At 41.6% G+C, this 19,988-nt stretch overlaps 1 protein-coding gene across 7 annotated transcripts in view; it reads right to left on the bottom strand.

The window, feature by feature from the left end:
• Positions 1 to 19,224, bottom strand: part of SLC41A3 (solute carrier family 41 member 3) — a 73,366-nt gene extending 54,142 nt beyond the window's left edge. The window contains exons 1-2 of one of the 7 annotated variants that reach the window (XM_031955968.1): positions 18,740 to 19,224; positions 4,611 to 4,904 (exon numbers count right to left, since the gene is read on the bottom strand). In XM_031955968.1, the coding sequence (XP_031811828.1) occupies positions 4,611 to 4,865 (255 nt within the window). In that variant the 5' untranslated portion in view covers positions 4,866 to 4,904; positions 18,740 to 19,224. Of the gene's footprint in view, positions 1 to 791; positions 890 to 1,575; positions 3,017 to 4,610; positions 4,905 to 7,135; positions 7,251 to 17,924; positions 18,031 to 18,462; positions 18,685 to 18,739 lie in introns of those variants that run through there. The other 6 variants (XM_012543671.3, XM_023498228.2, XM_031955952.1 and 3 more) reach the window with 6 other exon arrangements.
• Positions 19,225 to 19,988: the final 764 nt, after the last annotated feature.

Raw genomic sequence — 19,988 nt, 5'->3', positions numbered from 1 at the left:
TCCTTCCCTCCTAAGAACTAGCTCAGTTTCTCCAACTGTATCATGACACAAATACAATATTGTACTATAAAATGGTATTTGCCTACTCTGTCTCATTTTCTTCCTCCCTCCACTTTCCCCATTCTTTTCTCCAGCTCTGCATCTCCACCTCCCTAAATAGATGTCTCACCCAGGGACAAATCCAACTGAACAGGTCTAAAACAGAACTCGTTATCTTTTCCTTTAAACCTTTCTCTCTTCTGAACTTTCCTAATTCTGTCCAAAGCACCCCCTTTCTTCCTGTTTCCCAGGTTTGTCATGTCACTGTTACTGACTCCTCACTCTTCCTCGCCCCAAACACCTCATTAGTTGCCAAATCCAGACCATCTCTGCCACATGGCCCCTTCTATTTGCACACTGGTGTTCGGGCTCATCACCTCTCATTAGACTTTCCCTGTTCCAATCCAGCCTCCATCAGCTACTTTTTTTCTGACTCTCAGTAATAGAGTTCAAATATGACCTCAGAAACTTACTAGTTTCATGACCCTGGGCAAGTCACTTAACCATATTTGCCTCAGTTTCCTCATCTGTAAAATAAGCTGGAGAAGGAAACGTCAGACCCCTTCAATATTTTTACCTAGAAAACTCCAAACGAGATCACTGTCACATCACAGTTACTGACAGTCAGATACATGACTGAAAGGATTGAACAACAATAATATACACAAACACAGAACTCTCCAATAGACTTTATGGTCCTTGAGGGAAGGAACTTTTTTTTAAAATTTTGTCTTTGTATCCTCAGCACCTACCTAGCATAGTGCCTGGCACACTATGGACAATCAATAAAAGCTTGATAAGTGACTGATTCTGTGAACACACAGTTTGAATCCATTCTACTCAACACATTGAAGCCCAGTACTGAAAAAAAAAAAAAAAAAAAGGTTGGCTTAGTGTCAGATTAGGAATCAATAGGAATTGAGTTCAAATCTCCCCTCAAGTTGGGTCATTCAGCCTCAGTTCCCTTATCTGTAATTACACACACACACACACACACACACATACACACACACATTGTACTATGAGTGTAAAGGGACACTTCACAAGGAAAATGCCAGGAAAGCAGTCTGAGAATGCAAAGGGGTGGCTGCAACTTTAAAAATGTTCTCTTAGCTTTCCTATGAACCTGGCCTGAAGGCAAAAAAGCTTGTAGCTGGATGTGAGTGGCCATCCTCCATCCCCGGGGGTATGGCATTCCTGTTTCTCACTCAGAACCTCTCAACTTACATGGGTGCCATGGACGCCAACCAATCCATCATCTATTCCCAAAGGGGTACTAGCAACAAAGCCTGGGGGGTTAGGACAAAGAGATCTAGCCAGAGCTCCAGGTCATTATAAAAGTGGAGAGAGCTAATGCCTCTGAAACCCTCTGAGTCTAGGAGAAATGTAGGACACTGACTCAAGATGGTGATAATGTCTTATCTGCATGATAGGAATCGCCAGGTCAGCCTTGGTGACCTGGACCGGACTAGCAGGAGGCTAATTCTCCCCAAGGGGAACTCATTAAAGCTACGTTCCAGAAATTGTCATACATACTTGGACTTCACTTGTCACCAGGCCTGCAAGCACCATACCTATGCCGGAAAGCAAAAATGGACAGAGGACCTGGGAGAAGATGGAGTAGAACGTCTCTGGAAAGAATCCATTAGCAGACCTGATCATCTCGCAGGAGAAGGCTCTCAGCTTTGTTCCACGAAAGCAGAATTTCATATTCATCTGGGTGATGACCATGATCGAGCTCTTCACCCCATGCCCATGGGAGGAAGCAGGAGGAGAAAGGCCACTTTCCTGGCAATCAGAGGAGGTGGATCTCTTCCTCCCTCTCCCAAGGTGTTCGTTCTTCTCTGTCCCCAAATGAGGACACCTGGAGGATTCCCCCAAGGAGCCAGTTCAGGGAAGGGGGCGAGTTCTCTGTCAGGTCTCTGTACACAAGCTCTGCGGGGTAGCAGAGGGCTGTTCTGTTTACTCCTGAATGGAGGGATGAAATCCAAAAGCAAAGAAAGAACGGGAGAAAAGGCCCAGCTCTGACTTGGTGCCCACACTCACAGACTTATCATGGGTGGCTCACAGTAGTGGTGCCATGAAGAGTGTTCCACATGGACAGAAGCTGTTCTGTGATAGGAAACCTGAAATACAGGAGCTGACAGAGGAGGTTACTGCCCCTTAATTCCCTCCCAAACTCTTCAGAACAGCCCTGCAAGGCAAATGTCCAGGCTCTGACTTTTGTCTCCCTCTTTTTTCCATGGGGAATAAGAAGGTCATGAGAAGGACCCGGAGGTGGGTGGTGATTGTCTCGGTGGCTGGTCCCACGTGTTGTGACCTCTTCCCTTGGTAGGGAAGGTTGAGGAAAAATTTCACCCAAGAACAGCCAGTTCAGCCCAGTTCTAAATCTTCCTCACTGGAGTTTCATTTCAAAGAATCCAAATAGGCCACAAGATCTCAAGAAGATAAAGATGTCTCTCACGTCCTCCTATTCCTCTTCTGCCTGATTTGGGAAGACTTGGGATCAAATGCCAGTGATTTTCTGTTTGGAGAGTCTGGTTATCTCTCCAAGGATCAGAATCATTTATGCCGGTGAAAGATCTCACAGACTTCTCCCAAACAGGGGTAGCAGGCCATTTTCCTCAGGTCCTAACATCTTGTATCCTTTCATGCTAGTATTCCCTCCATCTTGCCATCAGCTGAGCTCAAGATCTGGCAGGTTAGAGCTAGGAAAAGACCCCCTGATTGGTTCCATTGTTTGGTATCTCCTACTCATTCCGAAGACTGTGTGGAATGGAATGCCCAGCTTTGGGGTGGGAGGAGAGACTCTCAGAGGAGGCAGGAGGGAAGGAGACCTTGGTGCTTAACCAGAGGCTGGCCTCAGATCTGACTTCTTCAGAGAATGGCACCCTTCATTCACACCTTGGGGCCACGGAAGTGATGAATGTGAACGACAACCCTTTGGGAAGTGGGGAATAACCTCCAAAGGAAAGGGAAGGGGACACTATCTTCTCAACCTCTCAGCCCTTCTGAAAGAAGTGCTCAGGGCTATGAGAGTAGGTGACTCTAAAGCATTAAGAGTGGGGAGGGACCTTGAAGTTCCCAAAATCCTTCCTATCTCCATTCCCTCCCACATGTCCCCATCAAAAGTGTAGTAAATATTTATAATCAAGCAAAATAAATTGCCTCATGGACTGCATATGTTTCATTCTATACTCTGAGTCCATCACATCTCAATCAGAACACGGGAGCATCCCTCATCATCAGTCCCTGGGACTGTGTCAGCCCTCTCATTTATAGGTGATGAATGAGAGGTGCAGAGAAGTTAAGTAATTTGAAGGAGTGGAACATACCTCCTCCTTTAAGTCCAGATCCAGTGCTTTCTCCACAAAAACCATACTTCCTTTTAAACAGATCTAAAGGTCACTGGGTAGAATGGAGAATTTAGAAGCTTCATCTCTCATAAACAATACCATAGGGCTCTAAGAGTTGGGGAATTATCCTGGCTCACTCTCAGGAGAGATCCTGACCCCACCTTTTGACCTCACATCACCATCCCTTCTTTTCTTCTTTAATTGAGAGAAGGTCTTTCAAAGCAAAATGAGGAGAAGATCCAGGCCCCATCCAAGAAATCTCCTTCCCCAACAATGCTAAAAAACCCCTCTACTAGGCAAGGATCTTAGACTAGATAAAAGGTACTTCAGGTGCTTAGTAAGTCTTGGTGACGGATTTGGGAACCCTCAGCCTAGCTAGAAACGCTGCTTTCCCCATATGAATTATTCCTGCTCCTGTCATGTTTCAGTTGTTTTATAGAATTAAAAAAAAAAAAAAAAAAAAAAAAAAAAAAGAATTGGCTGTTTCTTCTCTTCATTTGCATCACAGGGAAACTGAAGATTAGATCAGATTTAGCCAAGCAGAGACAAGGGAGACAGTATGAGGAGGGGGAGGGTACAAATAGCTGGGAGACACCAGGAAAACCACCTTGGAGGAGATAGTACTTATGGGTCACTTATTTCCTCAATCCATTGACCAAAAGAAAATGATTACACAAAGATGAAACAATGCCTTTCCCAATAGCCGTACCCACCAACTGCATAGTAAGCCAATGAAGCTGTTAAATTTGCCTGTAGCATCTGCCTATTTCCCAAATTGGTGATCCTTTTACTGTCCGTCCTTCTCTATCCCTCCCAAGTGCCTTTCCAGTCTCCTTATTTGTGTATGGCTTTGATTATAGCTAATTGTCAAGTAACCGATGAAAGCATTCACCAATAATTTCAGTTTAATGATGATGATGATGATATAGCAGCTGATAATTTACACAGTACTCTAAAGTCTATGAACTTTTGCCCAATATAGTCCCCTGGAACATAGAAGGCATTTAATAAGGGCCCCATTAATTATAACGTACTTTACATATATTATTTTTTCTTCATAACAGCAACAGGATATTTTAAAACACCAAAGAAATGCAACTAGAATGGCTGAAGAACAGGTGATTCAATTGATCTTTGGGCTGGAAGATCTTCTCCTGCATCAGGGCTTAATTACAGTCCCAAAGGGACTCTTTGCCTAATTTTTCTTCCTCTTACCTGGATGTAATTCAAAAACATTCCAGCCATGGTCATTCCCATGCCTGCAAGCATAAATGGAATGACCACTTGGAGGCCGATGATCAAAGCTGTTTCTTCCTGTGGCTTTGCAGTATCTAGCGGATGTCTCTCCCGGGAGGTCCATGGCACAGTTCCAGCTGCGGGCTGCCTTGGGCTCTCCTCTCTGACCAGGGGCTGTTCCTCACTTCCCAGCTGCTCTTCTTTCCGCCTCTGTCTTACTTCCTCTCCTCTCATTTTGAGTCACTTTGACATTGTCATTCATTCACCCTGGACCTATAGAAAACAAGACAAAATAAAAGTTTCTGATAAGATATCACAGAAGAGAAGTTTGATTGAAAAAGTCAATGGAATGGAGGGTCTAGAGGAAGAAAAGACCAGTGTAGAGTCCCAGAGCTACTATTTGAACTCAGGTCTTCCCATTCCAAATCCAGTGTTTTCTTCAGTACACCATGAGTGACTTGAGTACAGAAGCTCAAGAGACCCTTTAATTCTATGCTAAGACTGATACTCTCTGACCAATAATCTCTTATATTAATAATAATGCTGAATGCTTTTCTAAGTTTCCCGATGTAATCATTTCACCAGAGTCTCATAGCAATCCCAATTTAGAGTTACGGTTTCTAACAGGGGCTGGGAAAAGTTTTTAGGAAATGACTGAAGTCACATACATACAGTTCAGGAGAACCACAGACCCATACAAGTAGATCCCAAGAATCTCAGAAGCCAGTTAGTTTAGGCCCCTCAATTCAACAGAAGAGGAAATTGAAGTCCAGAGGTAATTGGTTTGCCCGAGTCACAAAAGTTCTAGGGGATGAAATTTGAACCCATGTCTTTAGTCCCAAAGTTAGTGCTGTCTTTTTAAGAATGATCATATTGCTTGCTGTCTTGGGGTGGGGGAAGATAAAGGAAAGAAGGAGAAAAATTTAGAACACAAAGTTTTACAAAAATGAATGCTGAAAACTATATATGCATTTGGAAAAATAAAATACTACTAAAATAATAATAATCATAGCAAACACTTAGTAAAGGATCATGTTTATCTTTCTTAACCTTGGGCTGGTTCCTCCTTGTCTAGAGCTCTCATCAAAGACTCCCAGGAACTATTTGTGATTTAACTAACATTTCCCCGCAAGTGAGAACTGTATTATTATAGTTGTAAGTGTAAAATAAATATAGCATGGTAAACATCAATCACTAAGGAACCATTAAACACCTATTATGCACCAGGCACTGTGGTAGGCTTTAAAGATATAGACAAAGAATAAAACAATAACCATCCTCAAGAAACTAATGATCTAGGAGAGAAACAAGAAATAAAGTATATAAAGTATAATGATTACATGAATAAATACAAAGAGATACAAAGTAGTTAATTACAAGGTAGCTTGGAAGGGAGACTGTTAGTAGTGGAGTGGATCAGAAAAAAATCACAGAGGAAGTGAATGGAGGAAATGGCAAACCATCCCAATACCTTGGCCGAGAAAACCCCAAGAACACAGTCAGACGTGACAACTGAATAACATAAAACTGAACTTCTGTTACACAGTTTGGGTACGATACATTTAATAAGAAAGTAAAAACATCATCCTGTTTATGCCTTCTATTTTTCCAAGCATTTTTGATTTATTGATGCTTTTTTTCTTTTACATTTTTAGGTAACTTCTTTTCCCTTTTTACACTCCTTGTGTTAGTTATTTGTGTCTCACCCCACCACGAGAATGAAAGTTACTTGAAAGCAGGAATTGTGGGGCCTGTTGATCTTTGTATTTGTAGATCCCCTTTTCTAGTATCTTATCCATTAATAATAAAACAAATATTTGTTAAATTGGTTCTTGTCTTTCACTGGTCATTTGCTGGGCCTGGAATGTACTCTCCTCTTGGACCCTAGTTTCCCTCAAGAAGCATCTCAAAAACTACTTTCTATGTGAAATCTTTCTCGACTCCCCTCCCCCACCCACCAACTGCCAATGCCCTTTCTCAACTTCACTATCCCCACAGTAAATTTTTCCAAACCCGTCCAGCCCTTCTCCAGCCTCTTCTGGCTTCTCAGAGAAGAATTTCACCTCATATTTCACTTTTAAAAAGACCTGTTGCCAAGAACTTCTTCTTCCCTCACTAAGATGTCAGGCTTTTTGGTCTTTCACTTGTTTCATGTGAAAAAGTGGTTGTTCTCCTTGCCAAGACAAAACCTTTTTCATGCACAATAGATCCCTTTCCAATCTGTCTTCTCTAGCAGATTGTTCCTCTGTCCCTCCACTCTCTCCCAAATCTTTCATCTTCACCCGTTGACCAGCTGTTTTCTACACTCAGGCCTACATCTTTTCCATCCTCAAAAAATCCTTTTTTGATCCTACCATCCCTGCTGGCTTGCATCCTATAGCTCTCCTCCCTCTTGTGGCTAACCTCCTTGTTAAAGCTGCTTTATTTAAGTTCTTCTCTTCCGTTCCTCTCTCTTTCCAGTCTGGCTTATAACTTCATCATACAATTCAAATTACTCCCAATACCTTCCTGGTCTTCTCAGGAGCTCTTGCTTCCACACCAAATTCTAGATTCCTAGGTTAGAATTCAACCTGCACCTCACCAGGAATGCCCAAGGTTTGCAGGAATCCTTCCCCTAGGGCCACAGCACCAAATGAGACCCTTTCTCCAGAGCCCAAGGCATGGTGGGTAGCTGGGGAGAAAAGCACACCTGTTCTCACTCCTGCTCCATCCTGGTGAGCTCTTCCTTTTCTCTGGGATTTATCAATATCATTAGAACCAAAAAGGCTTCTTCACAATCTCTACTTTGTTTGCTTCTTTTTCATAAAACTTAAATATAGTAGTGGAGGAAACAAAGTTATCAGTGCTGTTTTAATTGCCAAATCTAATGATCTTTCCAGGGGCAGAGATGGTGCTAGAGTCAGGAAGTCCTCAGTTCAGATCTGGCCTCTAACACTTACTTACCAACTGTGTGACCCTAGGCACGTGACTTAACCCATTTTGCCTCAGTTTCCTCATCTGTAAAATGAACTTGAGAAGGAAACAGCAAACCACTGCAAGATCTTTGCCCCAAAAAACCCAAATGGGGTCACAAAGAGTCCAGCATGACTAAACAACAAAAAAGGCTTTTTAACGAACCTCATCCTTCTTGACCTCTACTACCTCTGGCACTTTTGATCTCACTAGTTTTCTTGCTATTCTCTTCTCTCTAGGTTTTTGGGACGTGACTTTCACACACTCGGCCATCTCATCAGTTCCCATGGACTAAACGATCATTTCTATCCAGATGCTTTTCAGATCTATTTATCTAGTTCTTGATTCTCTCTTCACAACCTCAACTACCTGTTGGCCATCCCAAACTGGACATCCCATAGGCATCTTAATACTACACTGATTACCTTCCTTCCCCAAAAACTTTCTTTTAAACTCCTAATTTTTAAACTTTCTAATTAATTTAAAGGCACCACTATCCTCCCAGTCACCCAAGCTCAAAATCTCAGTGTCATTCAGTAATTCTTCACTCTCTCATTACCTTAAATTTAATGAGCTAAGTCCTGTTGATTCTGCCTTTGGAGCATCTCTCATCTGTGCTCCTTTCTCTCCTCTGACACGTGGCAGCACCTCCCTTGTGGGAGTTCTTACTGCCTCACATCTAGACTAATGAAATTCCTTCATGATGGTCCCCTCTCCTTCACACCTACTCTTACTCAGTTGTCAAACTGATCTTCCTAAAGCACAGGCCTATGTCACCTTCCACCTTCCCCAATTCAGAAAACTTCCATGGTTCCCTATTCTACCCAGGATCCTCTGGCTCTGAAAGCTCTTTGTCATTTCTTCCCTTCCTACTTTCCCAATCTTTTCACACCTTACACCTCTCTACCTCCTCTATAAACACCTCTATACAATGATATTGGCCTCTTTGTTATTCCTTACATAGGACATTTCATTTTCTCTCCACTCCAGGAAATTCCACAAGCTGCCCATGTTTACAATTCTCTCCTTCCTCATCACCTTCAAGTCTGATAAAATCCCACCTTCTACAAGAAATCTTTCCTAATGCTCCTTAATCCTTAGCAGGGATTATGATTCATTTTATTTGTAGCTGCTTACCATAATTCCTGGAACATAATAGGTGCTAAATAAATACCTGCTGATTGACTGATCCCAGGTAAATAAGTATTTTTAATAGTGACAGATCAAGGCCTTAAGCTAAAGGAATAAAGATCTAGTAATAAAATTTCAAGCATTCATGAATAAGTGAATAGTTTTATGCTTCCTGACCTCATTTCATAGAAGCTATCTTTGACTTAACTCTAACATTTTGTTAGTCTAATCCTTTCTTCAGAAATATTATATCCTCCAAGAAACTATACCTCACTCCAGACTGTCAAGATTTCTCCCCTCTCTGAACTCCTACAGCCCTGCCTGCCTCAGCCACTCAATAGATTTTCAGCCTGTAAGAGCTTTAGAAGTTCAGAAGAGTGAAGACTAGGGTCCATAGGAAAGGCTTTCCATGAGAGATCAGACTTCAAATTTGCCTTCATGAATCAGCATATGGAAAACAGGAAAGGCATTCTGGGTGAGGAAAGAGTATAAGCAAAGGTGCAGGGGCAGGAACCTGCAACAAAATATATCTAAGAAAATGAGACACCTGCACTTGTGTGGGGTTCTCCATCTTGGAAAAAGTGAAGAAAAATTAGAAGAAAAATTGGAGAAAGATTGGGTGAAGGTGATGAAAAGAGGGAGATCAATTCAGGGAAGGATGTGTTTGACCTGAATTAATGAACATTTATTAAGCACCTACTATATGCCAATTCGCAAGTTTGGTGCTGAGAATATGACATACAAGCATTCTAACCTATTTAGAAACAAAACGAATTTGACTTTTTGTCCTTGTTTGATTCCAATGGAGGAACTTAATTAGTTTCAGACTATTAGAGCTACAAGGACCTTAGAGACTATCCAATCTAATTCTCTCATTTCATAGATGATGCGGAGGCCCACAGAGGGGAAGCTGTTGTTGTGTCCTTCACTAATTTTTATCAAACATTTATTATGCATTATACCCCTTACTAGATTGTCATCTCTATGATGGCAGGGACCCTATCTTCTCTCATTAAGCCCCTAGTATGACTCTGTGTACAGTAGGTCCTTGAAAAGCAATATAGGTAGAAAGAATGAGTCAATGAGAACTTACCATATGCTCAATCCAAGTCACCAAAGACCAGGCTAAGATAGTGAGCCCACAATGCTATATCACAGATCAGAGAGGAAGAAAAGGGAAGATTTGATGATGAATAGGGAATAAGAGAGAAGGAGAAAATGGAACCAAAAAAATCTCTAATATTGTGAACTTTGAGACATTGCTAGTACACGAGTGATGGTTAGGAGATGCCTAGGAAAGGAGTGATTATTCATAGGGGAATATAATAATATCTGTTTATGATGAGTTAGAACCTTCAGAATACCTGGAAAATCTAGGTCTGGATAATCTAGACAGAAAATACTTTATCTCTTTTTGAGAAAGACAGAACTAGAGATAGAAACAGAAATTACTTTCTCTTTATCTGTTGGAGACAGAAATGGAGATTATCTTTACCTCTATCAGAGAAAGATCATAGACATATTTCAGAAATAGATATCAGTTCACTCTGTAATAAAGAAAATCAAAAATATTTGGAAGTCAAGGACATTTACACCAATGAGAAACTGAGATGAAAGGGCCATGTTATCTGCAGACAGAAGGACAAAAGGTGACTCTTTTACTTGACTTGCTGGATCTCATAGGGAGATGATACTATAAACTGATGATACAAGATCCAATAAAGAAAATACATGTAAGGCTGGGAGACACCTCAGAGTCCATCATAATCAAGCTCCTCATTGGACAGATGAGGGAACTGAAACCTAGGAAGATAAACTGATTTGCATAATGTCACCCAGGTGATAAACATAAGAAGTGGATTTTAAATCCAAGTCTTCTGACTGGGTCTTCTCCTGCTACCATGCCATCCCAAGAAAATATCTCACCCTCATACAAAGCATTTTTAAATCTTTATTGTCTCATTTAATCTAAATACTGTGAAGTAGGGAGTGCTGATGAGAAGAATGTTGTCATGGAATAGATGCTAGGGCAGGAGAAAGGACCTGAGTTCAAATTCTGCCACTTACCACCTGAGTAAACTAAAGTCATTTCACCTCTGAGTTTCAGTTTCTTCCTCTGTTAAAAAAGAGGGGAGGGTCTAGTCTAAATGCTCTCTGAGATTGCTTCTAATTCTGGCACTGATAGATTATATGTCTGTATCTCTAGTTATACAGGAGCAACCTGAAGACATCCAGAATCTTTCAGGTCCCTATCAATTCTAACATTCTATGAATCTCTATTCCAATAGAGTTGTGATGGAGAGAGCCATCTGTATCTATAAAGAGAACTATGGGGACCACAATGTGGTATTTTCACCTTTTTTATTGCTTGCTTGTTTTTTTTCTTTCCCATTTTTCTGTTTTTGATCTGATTTTTCTTGTTCAGCATGATAAATGTGGAACTATGTTTAGAAGAACTGCACATGTTTAACCCATATTGTATTACTTGCTGTCTAGGGGAGAGGGAAGGTAGAGAGAAAAGGAGAAAAAATTGGAACACAAGATTTTGCAAGGACAAATGCTGAAAGTTATCTTTGCATGTATTTTGAAAAATAACAAGATATTGTTATAAAAAGTCTATAAGCCTCTGAGCTACAGGCAGAGTCAGGGCTTGAGTGTAATATAGTGAAAAAGGCAACCATATAACACCCATTATTCAACCACCGATTGTGTGCTGAGTATAGGACAGGTGCCTTGAAAGAAATTTAATTTCAATAAGACACAGATGGACATGGTCTCTGCTTTTAAGGAGTTTATAGTTAAATTAGGGGGATAAGATATTCTAAGCATATGTAATATACAACATTGCATGATAAGTACATTGGAAGGTTCCAAAACCAAGTGCTACGTGAAGTATGAGAAGGAAGATAGACACCAAAATTGGGGAGGGGAGGGGAGAGGAATCAAGGAAGGTTTCATGGAGAATATAGCATTTGAGTTGGGATCTTCTTTACAAGTTGAAATCTATTGGTTCTGTATCCCTGGAATAGAGTGTAAGCTCCTGGAGCTCTGTAGCTAAAGTGCCCAGTACATAATTTAATTTTAAACATTAGTTTAACTTAATTTTAAACAAAGTAACTTAATTCATGTCTGTTGAACTGAATTAAAGGCATCCCTGTTATAGAGAACAGCAAGCAGCTTAATCAAAGAAGCCAGGAGGTCTGAGAGCACAGTACATGGCTAGGGAAGAGTGACAGGCAGTTTAATTGGTATATAGAGAACATTAAAGGAATATATGAGATAAGGTTGGAAAGGCGGCAGTGAGATATCACAGCGGATAGTGGGCAGGGCCTGAGGTCAGGATCACTTGTCTTCCTGAGATCAAAACATTTACTAGCTATGTAGCTCTGAGCAACTCATTGAAATCCTCAGTTTGCCTCAGTTTTCTCATCTGTAAAATGAGCCAAAGAAGGAAATGGCAACCACTCCAGTATGTATCCCTCCCAAATGGGGTCACTAAGAGGCGGACAAACATGACTCAACAAGGTTGGAAAGATCATCTGGAGGGTCTTGAAGCAGTGAAAACTTTAAAAGACAGAGCTAGTGAAGCATTTGAACAGGAGAAACAAGACTAGATCTACAGGTTGTGATAGGAAGGGTAAAGTGGAGGTGAAGAGACCTATAAAAAGACTATTACAATAAAAATCCAGAGAAGTGTCAATGAGATCTATGATACTGCAGTATAATGGGGCAACAGCAGTCAATAAGATCTGAGATCAAGACTAGCTTCAGATACTTATTAGCCATGTGTCCTTGGGCAAATCATTTCACCTTGATTGCCTCAATTTCCTCATCTGTAAAATGAGAGAAGGAAATGCTAAACCACTGCAGTATCCCTGCCAAGAAATGGGATCAATCTTGGGATAGAAAATCTAGAGAAAGAGAACTAAAGAGACTGAATGTGGTTCAGATCATAGTATTTTCACTTTTTTGTTATTTGTATGCTTCTTTTTTTTTTCTTTCCCATTTTTCTTTGAGACGATTTTTCTTGTTGTACAACACAACAAATATGGAAATATGTTTATAAGAATTGCACATATTTAACCTATATCAGATTGCTTGCTATCTTGGAGAAGAGGAAGATAAGGGAGGGAGGGAGAAAATTTAGAAACAAAGTTTTACAGAAATGAATGTTGAAAACTATCTTTGCATATATTTGGAAAAATAAAATGCTATTTAAGAAAAGAAATGAGGTCAGGAAGAATTGGACATGACTGAACAACAACAACAAATAGGGTGTTAGTGGCTCTGTCGAGGAGGTGGCTGGTGCAAAAAATGTTATAAAACTGAAATTGTTAGGGGCTGTCTGATGACTATAGGTGACAGATGAGAGAAGGGGAATAGCCAGAAGCAGCCCCAAGGTTACAAATACAAGAAGCCAGGTAGATAGAGATACCAGACAGGGATGGTGAAAGCAGGTTGACAATAGTTTAGGGGAATGAAAAATGAGCTTTGATTTGAATATGCCAAGTTTAAGAAGCTGGTGGGGGCAGCAAGAGAGAGAGATGTCCTTGAGGCAGGTGGAAATTCAGGTCTGGGCTCTAAAAAGATATTAAGATTGGAGACAGAAGGGAGGGAATCACCTTTATGGAAGTGATAGAGCTGTGAGAAGGAAAATGGAGAGATAGCGTGGTCTGGGGGAATGAGTAGGCAGAGTAAAACACAGAGGAGAGGACGAGGAGCCCATGGAAGTTGATAGAGGTTATAGTTATTTGTCCTTTGTTCTCAAAAAAGACCATGACATCAGGGAGGTGATGCAAGTGAATTAGATTTAAGTAAAGGAGGGCTCGGCAAGGTCATCAGCCTCGCTTTCCCCTCTAGAACCATCTGGGTCTAGTGGCCAAATCTAGATCAGACAACTGGAGAGGGCCCTGGATGCAACGGGAGATGTTTGCTTTTTAAATTTAAGGTCTTTAACAGGTCTCAATTTAACTGAGGCCACACAAGCCCCATCTCCTCCGATCTTGGAAGCTGAGCAGGGTCAGACCTGGTTAGTACTTGAATGGGAGAGCACCAGGAAAACCAGGTTTATACTTAGACAAAGGAGAAAAAGATGAGAAGGGTGGGGGAAAAAAAACCTGACAAAATAAAAGGGCAGAGGATCTCTGAAGTTGAGTGAAAAGAGTTATCAGCAGTTGGCCTGGTCAACAGAGGCAGTTTAAGAAAGATAAAACCTGGACAAAGGATTCTGAAATAGATCTAAAATCAGAAGCCCCAGATGGCAATTTTCTCTTCTACAAAATGAGCTGGTTCTACTAGATTAGTGGCTCCTAATTTTTTTTTTTTTTTTTTTTTTTTTTTGTTTCATGAACCACCATCACCACAACAAAGTGTTGTAAACCCCAGGATAACTGAATATAATACTCATAAAATTCTCCCAGTTATTTAATGCCTGAATTACATTAAAGAAGTTTTATTGCAAACCCAACAAGACTTCTTGCTAGGCCTGAATCCCATGAAATTTGGAATCCTGCAGTTCCCAGGCCAGGGCTCTCCATTTACTCTACCATTTGCCAAGTTAGTCAAGGTGCCCTGAAGGCCACTTCATTAAGGGACAAAGCTCCTTTTGTTGGACTAGTGATTAAAAAGAAAAAAAGTGGGCCAGAGGCCCACAGCCCATGCTGATATTTCCATAATAAAAATGATCCTTGGACTTCGGTGAGTGTAACCCTCATGGTCCAGAATCTCTAATATGTGGTGCTGACAAGCAATGGGAGGGATCAATGACATACTACCTAATTTGATTTTCCGGAGATGAAGTAAGATTAGAAAGAGAGTCCACCCATAAATCTAGCATCAGGCTGTCCGCTGTCCTTCCTTCCCAATTTTCCCAACACTGACCTTCAAAGGGGGAGAACTAGGGCCAACCAGCTTTCTCTCCTAAATTAGTGATTGAAAGAAAAGAGTCAAATCAGTCACAGTCTCAAGGTTGTAGTTTCAAGGGGACTCTAGAGAAGACATCCTCAAAAACAAACAAACAAACAAACAAAAAAAAACCCCCAAAAAACCTGGCTTTAACTTAGGTAGTTTTTTCTTCCACAGGCAGGGAGTGGGGTAAAAATACACAAAGAGGGAGCCCAGGGACTGATACAGATTTTAAAGTAGTCTTATAATGATTTTATATTATGTTATATATAAAACATCATATGTGCTTTAAGATTTACTAAGCACTTTACAAATATCTCATATCTGATCTTCACAATTGTGAAAAATGATTATTTTTCTCTTGTATTTAATAAGCGATTATTGAATAAGAAAGGTCTTTTTACTTGTCTACTTCCTTACCCAGAAATCAACCAGTGTGGTAAATCTTAGGCAGAAATTTGCTTATGTTAAGATTTAATCAAATAGTAAAATAAATTCTAAGTCTGGGCTAATGGGTACATTCCTGTTCTTTGTGTTTGCTCAGACGGGGTCTGAGAAAATGTGGATCCTCCCTTTTAACTGAAAGGTGATTTAGAATTTCCTAAGTTTTTTTGACTAAAATTTGGGTGTTTCAAGTCACATACCCCAAAGACCCTTGTTGTAATATATAGCCTACCTTCTCATTATATAATATTCATTTTCTCATTAACTGTCAACCAGAGTTGATTGCCATCCTCAGGTACACTCTTCCAAGGGCATATAAACTTAGAGCCCACCATGAGGGGCCTTTGGTCTAAGAGAGATGGTCAAATGACTATCCTTTTGTTAAAAACATGTTGGCCTTATTAATAAAATGATTAAGTTTCTGGGTAACTGTCTCTTGAACCTTTTTTAAAATATCACACAACAATTCAATAAGGTAGGTACTAGCCTTATATTATTCCCATTTTACATATGTGAAAATGGAGATAGAATTTAAGTGATTTGCTTAGGGTAATACAGCTTAGTTAATAGTCCATATAAATTTAATAAATGCCAGGCACTCTGTTAAATGTTGGGGATACAACTAAGAAAAAGGAAGACAGCCCTTGACCTTAAGGAGCTTACAATCGAATGAAGGAAGGCAATACACAAAAATGCCAAAGGATACCCAGAATTGGTGTGATGTTTAGAACAACTAGTGAAAAATGAAGAGTTGGTGGAAATTCTGAGTCTTCTATAAAAAGTTTGCTTCACTCTCCAATCCTTTGATCTAAAGCCACTTTGTTGCCACAGGTAAAATGACTGAGGTTTTTCCTGAGAGAAAGGGTAAAATAGGGAAGGGTAAAGAGGATCCTGGATCTAGAACTGGGAAGAATCCTAGAAATCATATAGTCTGTGACTTTTCAAGTTACACAGGTAGTATTTCAGGCAAAATTTGAATCCAGATCCTTTGAGTCCTGCTTCAGAGCTCTTTCCCATTACAGGGAATCTTATTACTACTAGTCTTATAGAAATTGTATCCACTTGTATAGCAGAGAAATTAAATGATAGTGTTTTAAATCTACAGACTTACTTTCATGTACAGTATTTAATTTAGTCCTCCCTGGAAGGTTGAGCAGGAGAGTTAGATTTATTTTATAGGGAAAGAGGTGGCAGTGACACCAAAATTCAGGGGTTGAACCCAGCTTCCTTGACTTCCCTGTCCAGTGTTCTACACACAAATCCCAGAGTCTTCCTGAGAGCCTCAAGTATTGACTTGGAGTGAGAAGGTGTGACTTAAATCTTGATCCTAGTCTAGTTGCGGCTCAAGCTTGGAATGAAGCAGGAAGGAAAGCCACATGGCATGTTGAGAAGAAAGCACCTGATTTGTTCATTGGTTCTGTCATTACTTATGGGTGACCCTAAGAAAAGCCAATTTACCTCAGTGGACCTCATCTGCCTCTTCTGTAAAATGTCAAGGGTTACACTAGATGATTTCTCTCAGATGTTATGAACCTAATAATAAATTACAATTCTAAATACCATTTGATATCAGGGAGGTCAAGCATAGGCACCTATGCTGGCCTGGGCTACAGAGAACAGCTGGCGTGGTTGTAAGAATGCACACAAGCAAACACTGAAGCACCCAGGATGAAGAAGGCTGATCTCTTCTGGGAAAAAAAGGAAGACAAGGATAGGAATACAAGCAAGAAAAGCACAGACCTCAAATCATTTACAATCAATCTACAAACATTTACTTAGTGTCCACAATGTGTCAGCAAGCACTATGTTATGTTCTAAGCATACAAATTCAAAGAATGAAACAAGCTTATATTGTAACAGAGGAGACAGTAAGACTTGGAGCCTGGAAGGCTAAATGAAATTCAAATCCTGCCTCAGATACTAGCTATGTGACAGTGGGCAAATCCCTCAATCTTTCTCAGTCTCAGTTCTTTCATCCATAAAACTGGGATAATAATGGTACTTCCTCACACTACTATTGTGAGGATCAAATAATATAAAAGAGGCAAATGAAATGAGAGAGGAAAACCTTAGCTCAACATATAAATGATAGCTATTGTGTCCAAATAGAGACAGAAAAAAAAAAAAATAGAAAGGTGATTAATACAGTGTAATGAAGACGGTACTATGAGAGCAGACAAATAATATAGAAGGTAGACTGTAGTAAGAGCAAAGGAAGAAGTCTGGAAAAAAATACTGTAAGAAACATGAGAAGAGAAATAGTGCTTTCAACTGGGGAAAGGAAAGAAGAACAAGAATAAGATATATGGAGTGAGAAGATTTGGAGTGAGAAGGTGTGATAACTTGATCCCAGTCTTGTTATTACCAGTATAACATTGACCAAGTTTTATAATCTTGGGAAACCTCAGTTCCTCTCCTGTAAAAATCAAAATTAAGTCAATAGACTTAATCTCTTACAAATTGAAGTGTTATCATCTCATACCTGAGTTGGGCCTGGAAGAAAAAAGATTTTAACTAGCAAATCATGGGGGGGAAGCTCAAATTTTAGCCAATTAGAGGCAGATAAGATAAGGCCAATGAGCAGCTAAAAGTCTATTTTGTGTAGAGAAGGAAGTAGCGTAAGTAGCTTAAAATAAGTGTCTTAAAGTAGGTTGGTTAGATGTCTTCCAGATAGCCTTAGAAAGCTAGAATCCCTACCAAAGTGGCATTATTAGGGGGATTCACTGCTCTAGATCCAGCACCTTGCTTTCCCCACTTTCTAGGCTCCCCTTTAAAATGCAAAGCCCTTGGAAATGGATTCTGCCAGCAGGCAACATTTATATGATAAAGACTACTATTGAAATAGTTAATACAAATACTTACTAGAAACAGTGTGAAACAGGAAGGGACTTTAGAAATCTTAAATCCTGGAGAAAATTAATGACTCAATTGGGGCCTAGGAAGAAGTGACTGATCTAGGACCCTGGGTAATGAGTAATATGTCTCCTGCTCTTTCATCCAGTGCCTCATTAATATCCCAGTAGTACTATGAGTTCCCGGCAGTTCAGAGAAGCTAAGTGCCCACTCTGGGGCTGGCAGAGCCAAGACTCTAACCCAGGCCTCCTGCTGACAAGGCTGGGGCTCTCCCACAACATCACATTACCTCTCCGTGTTAACTCACAATCCCTAAGTGTGAAGCATGTCATCAGATCCCTTTACCCCGACTTTGGCAGGGGCAGGTGGGGCCCAGGGTGCCCCAGGGAAAGGCAGTCGCTAAGGAGAAGGGCAGGAACCCCACCAAAGCCAGAGTCAGTCAGTGAATAATGTGTGACCGGAATGAACTCGCGGGTTCATTTGTCTACATGTCTCCCTTTACAGGAAAGGACACTGAGGTTTAAAGAGGGAAAGAGGATCTACCCACCATGTGACGGGTAGAGTTCCAAGGGACCCAAGGATCATTTAGTTCAAACTCTTCGTTTGGCGCTTGAGAATATATATAGGCAGTCAGGGGAGAGGGAGGGTTTGAATCCAACCTCTGGCTCCAGGTGCAGCTCTCAGTCTCCGTTCCCTCCACTTCCCTGGCGCCTCCTTCCCTCACGCCGGCCAGCTCTGCCCCCTTCCCTAATGTAGGTGCCCTCCTGGGACCCTCGAACTCCAGTTCACCAGAGCTACCCCTAGTCCCTCCCGACGGCACTCACCAAAACTTCCTCCCTCCACTCCGGTTTGGTCGGGGCGGCCGCCAGGCACCTCCCGCGGTTCCCTGGCTCCAGCCTCCAGCAGGTACTCAGCCAGTGGGTGGGTGCAGGGACCTCTAACTCTCGCTTGTAAGAGGGAGAGCTGGCGCCCTAAAATCGCGCCCGCGCCGGCTGGGCCATCCCTGTCCCCGCCCGCGCCACGGGCTCTACTTCCAAGCTGCAAGCCGGGCCCGGGGCAGCGGGAGGTGCGGAGGGCTGGATGCCCAGGGCCAGACGGGCTGCCCGAGCCCAGAAGGGAAAGGCCGGCAAAGAGGGGAAGACGTGCCCCGCGTTTCCCCAACTGAGCTGGGGGGGGGGGAATTCGGGGGGGCGGGCGGGGGGGAGTAGAGCAACCCAAACACTACAACTCAAACCCCACCCCGAGCCCGGAGAGCTTCGGGGAAGAAGTGCAGAGTGGAGGGCCCAGGAGTGACCGCGCCCGCCTCCAAGCCACGCCCAGCGGCCAGCCCCCCGGCTCTCCCTCCTCTGGCTTCTAGGCTGGGGCTCCGCGGGCTTTTTCATTCCCAACTCTTTCGGTCCCGGAGACAGTCAGATTGCCCCGCCCCGTCTACCCCAGAGAAAGGAGAGCGGGAAGCCGGGCTGGCCTCGGCACAGCCCGAGCCTTAACCTTGATCGACTTCTGCCTTCACCTTCTTTGTGCCCGGCGGCCCCCTTGGGCAGTCTGCCGAAGCCCGAGGCCCCTTCTCGGCATCCTGGGGAAAATGCAGAAAATACAATACAGAGGATTGTACAGGTTACCACCTATATATGGTTTCCTTTATAATTATCTGTTAAATATATATATATAATTATTATAATAAATGTAATATATTTATAAAACCCCAAAAATATATATATATATATATATTGGTTGTGTGTGTAAAATATATATTGTTATATATATATATATTATTTTTTTCCAATTTCACCTTCTCCAACTTCGGAAGGGGTTCTGTCTTCCCTGTGCTAGCTTTCTTCCTGGGAACCACAGTGGTGGGAGTCATAGCCTCCTTTCTCCTAGCAGAACGCCTCCACCAAAGGATGCATTCTTAAAAGCACGAATTCATTCAGTAATATTTAATAAGGATACCTTATATGCTGAGGAAGAGACCCATTAATAAACACCTTTGAAAAGCCTACTTGTGTGCCCAGGCACTGTGTTAAATGATGAGAGAGAGAGAGAGAGAGAGAGAGAGAGAGAGAGAGAGAGAAT

This window comes from Sarcophilus harrisii, chromosome 1 (assembly GCF_902635505.1).
Source record: "Sarcophilus harrisii chromosome 1, mSarHar1.11, whole genome shotgun sequence".
NCBI classification, from domain to species: domain Eukaryota; kingdom Metazoa; phylum Chordata; class Mammalia; order Dasyuromorphia; family Dasyuridae; genus Sarcophilus; species Sarcophilus harrisii.
This window is presented reverse-complemented; position numbering and strand designations above follow the sequence as displayed.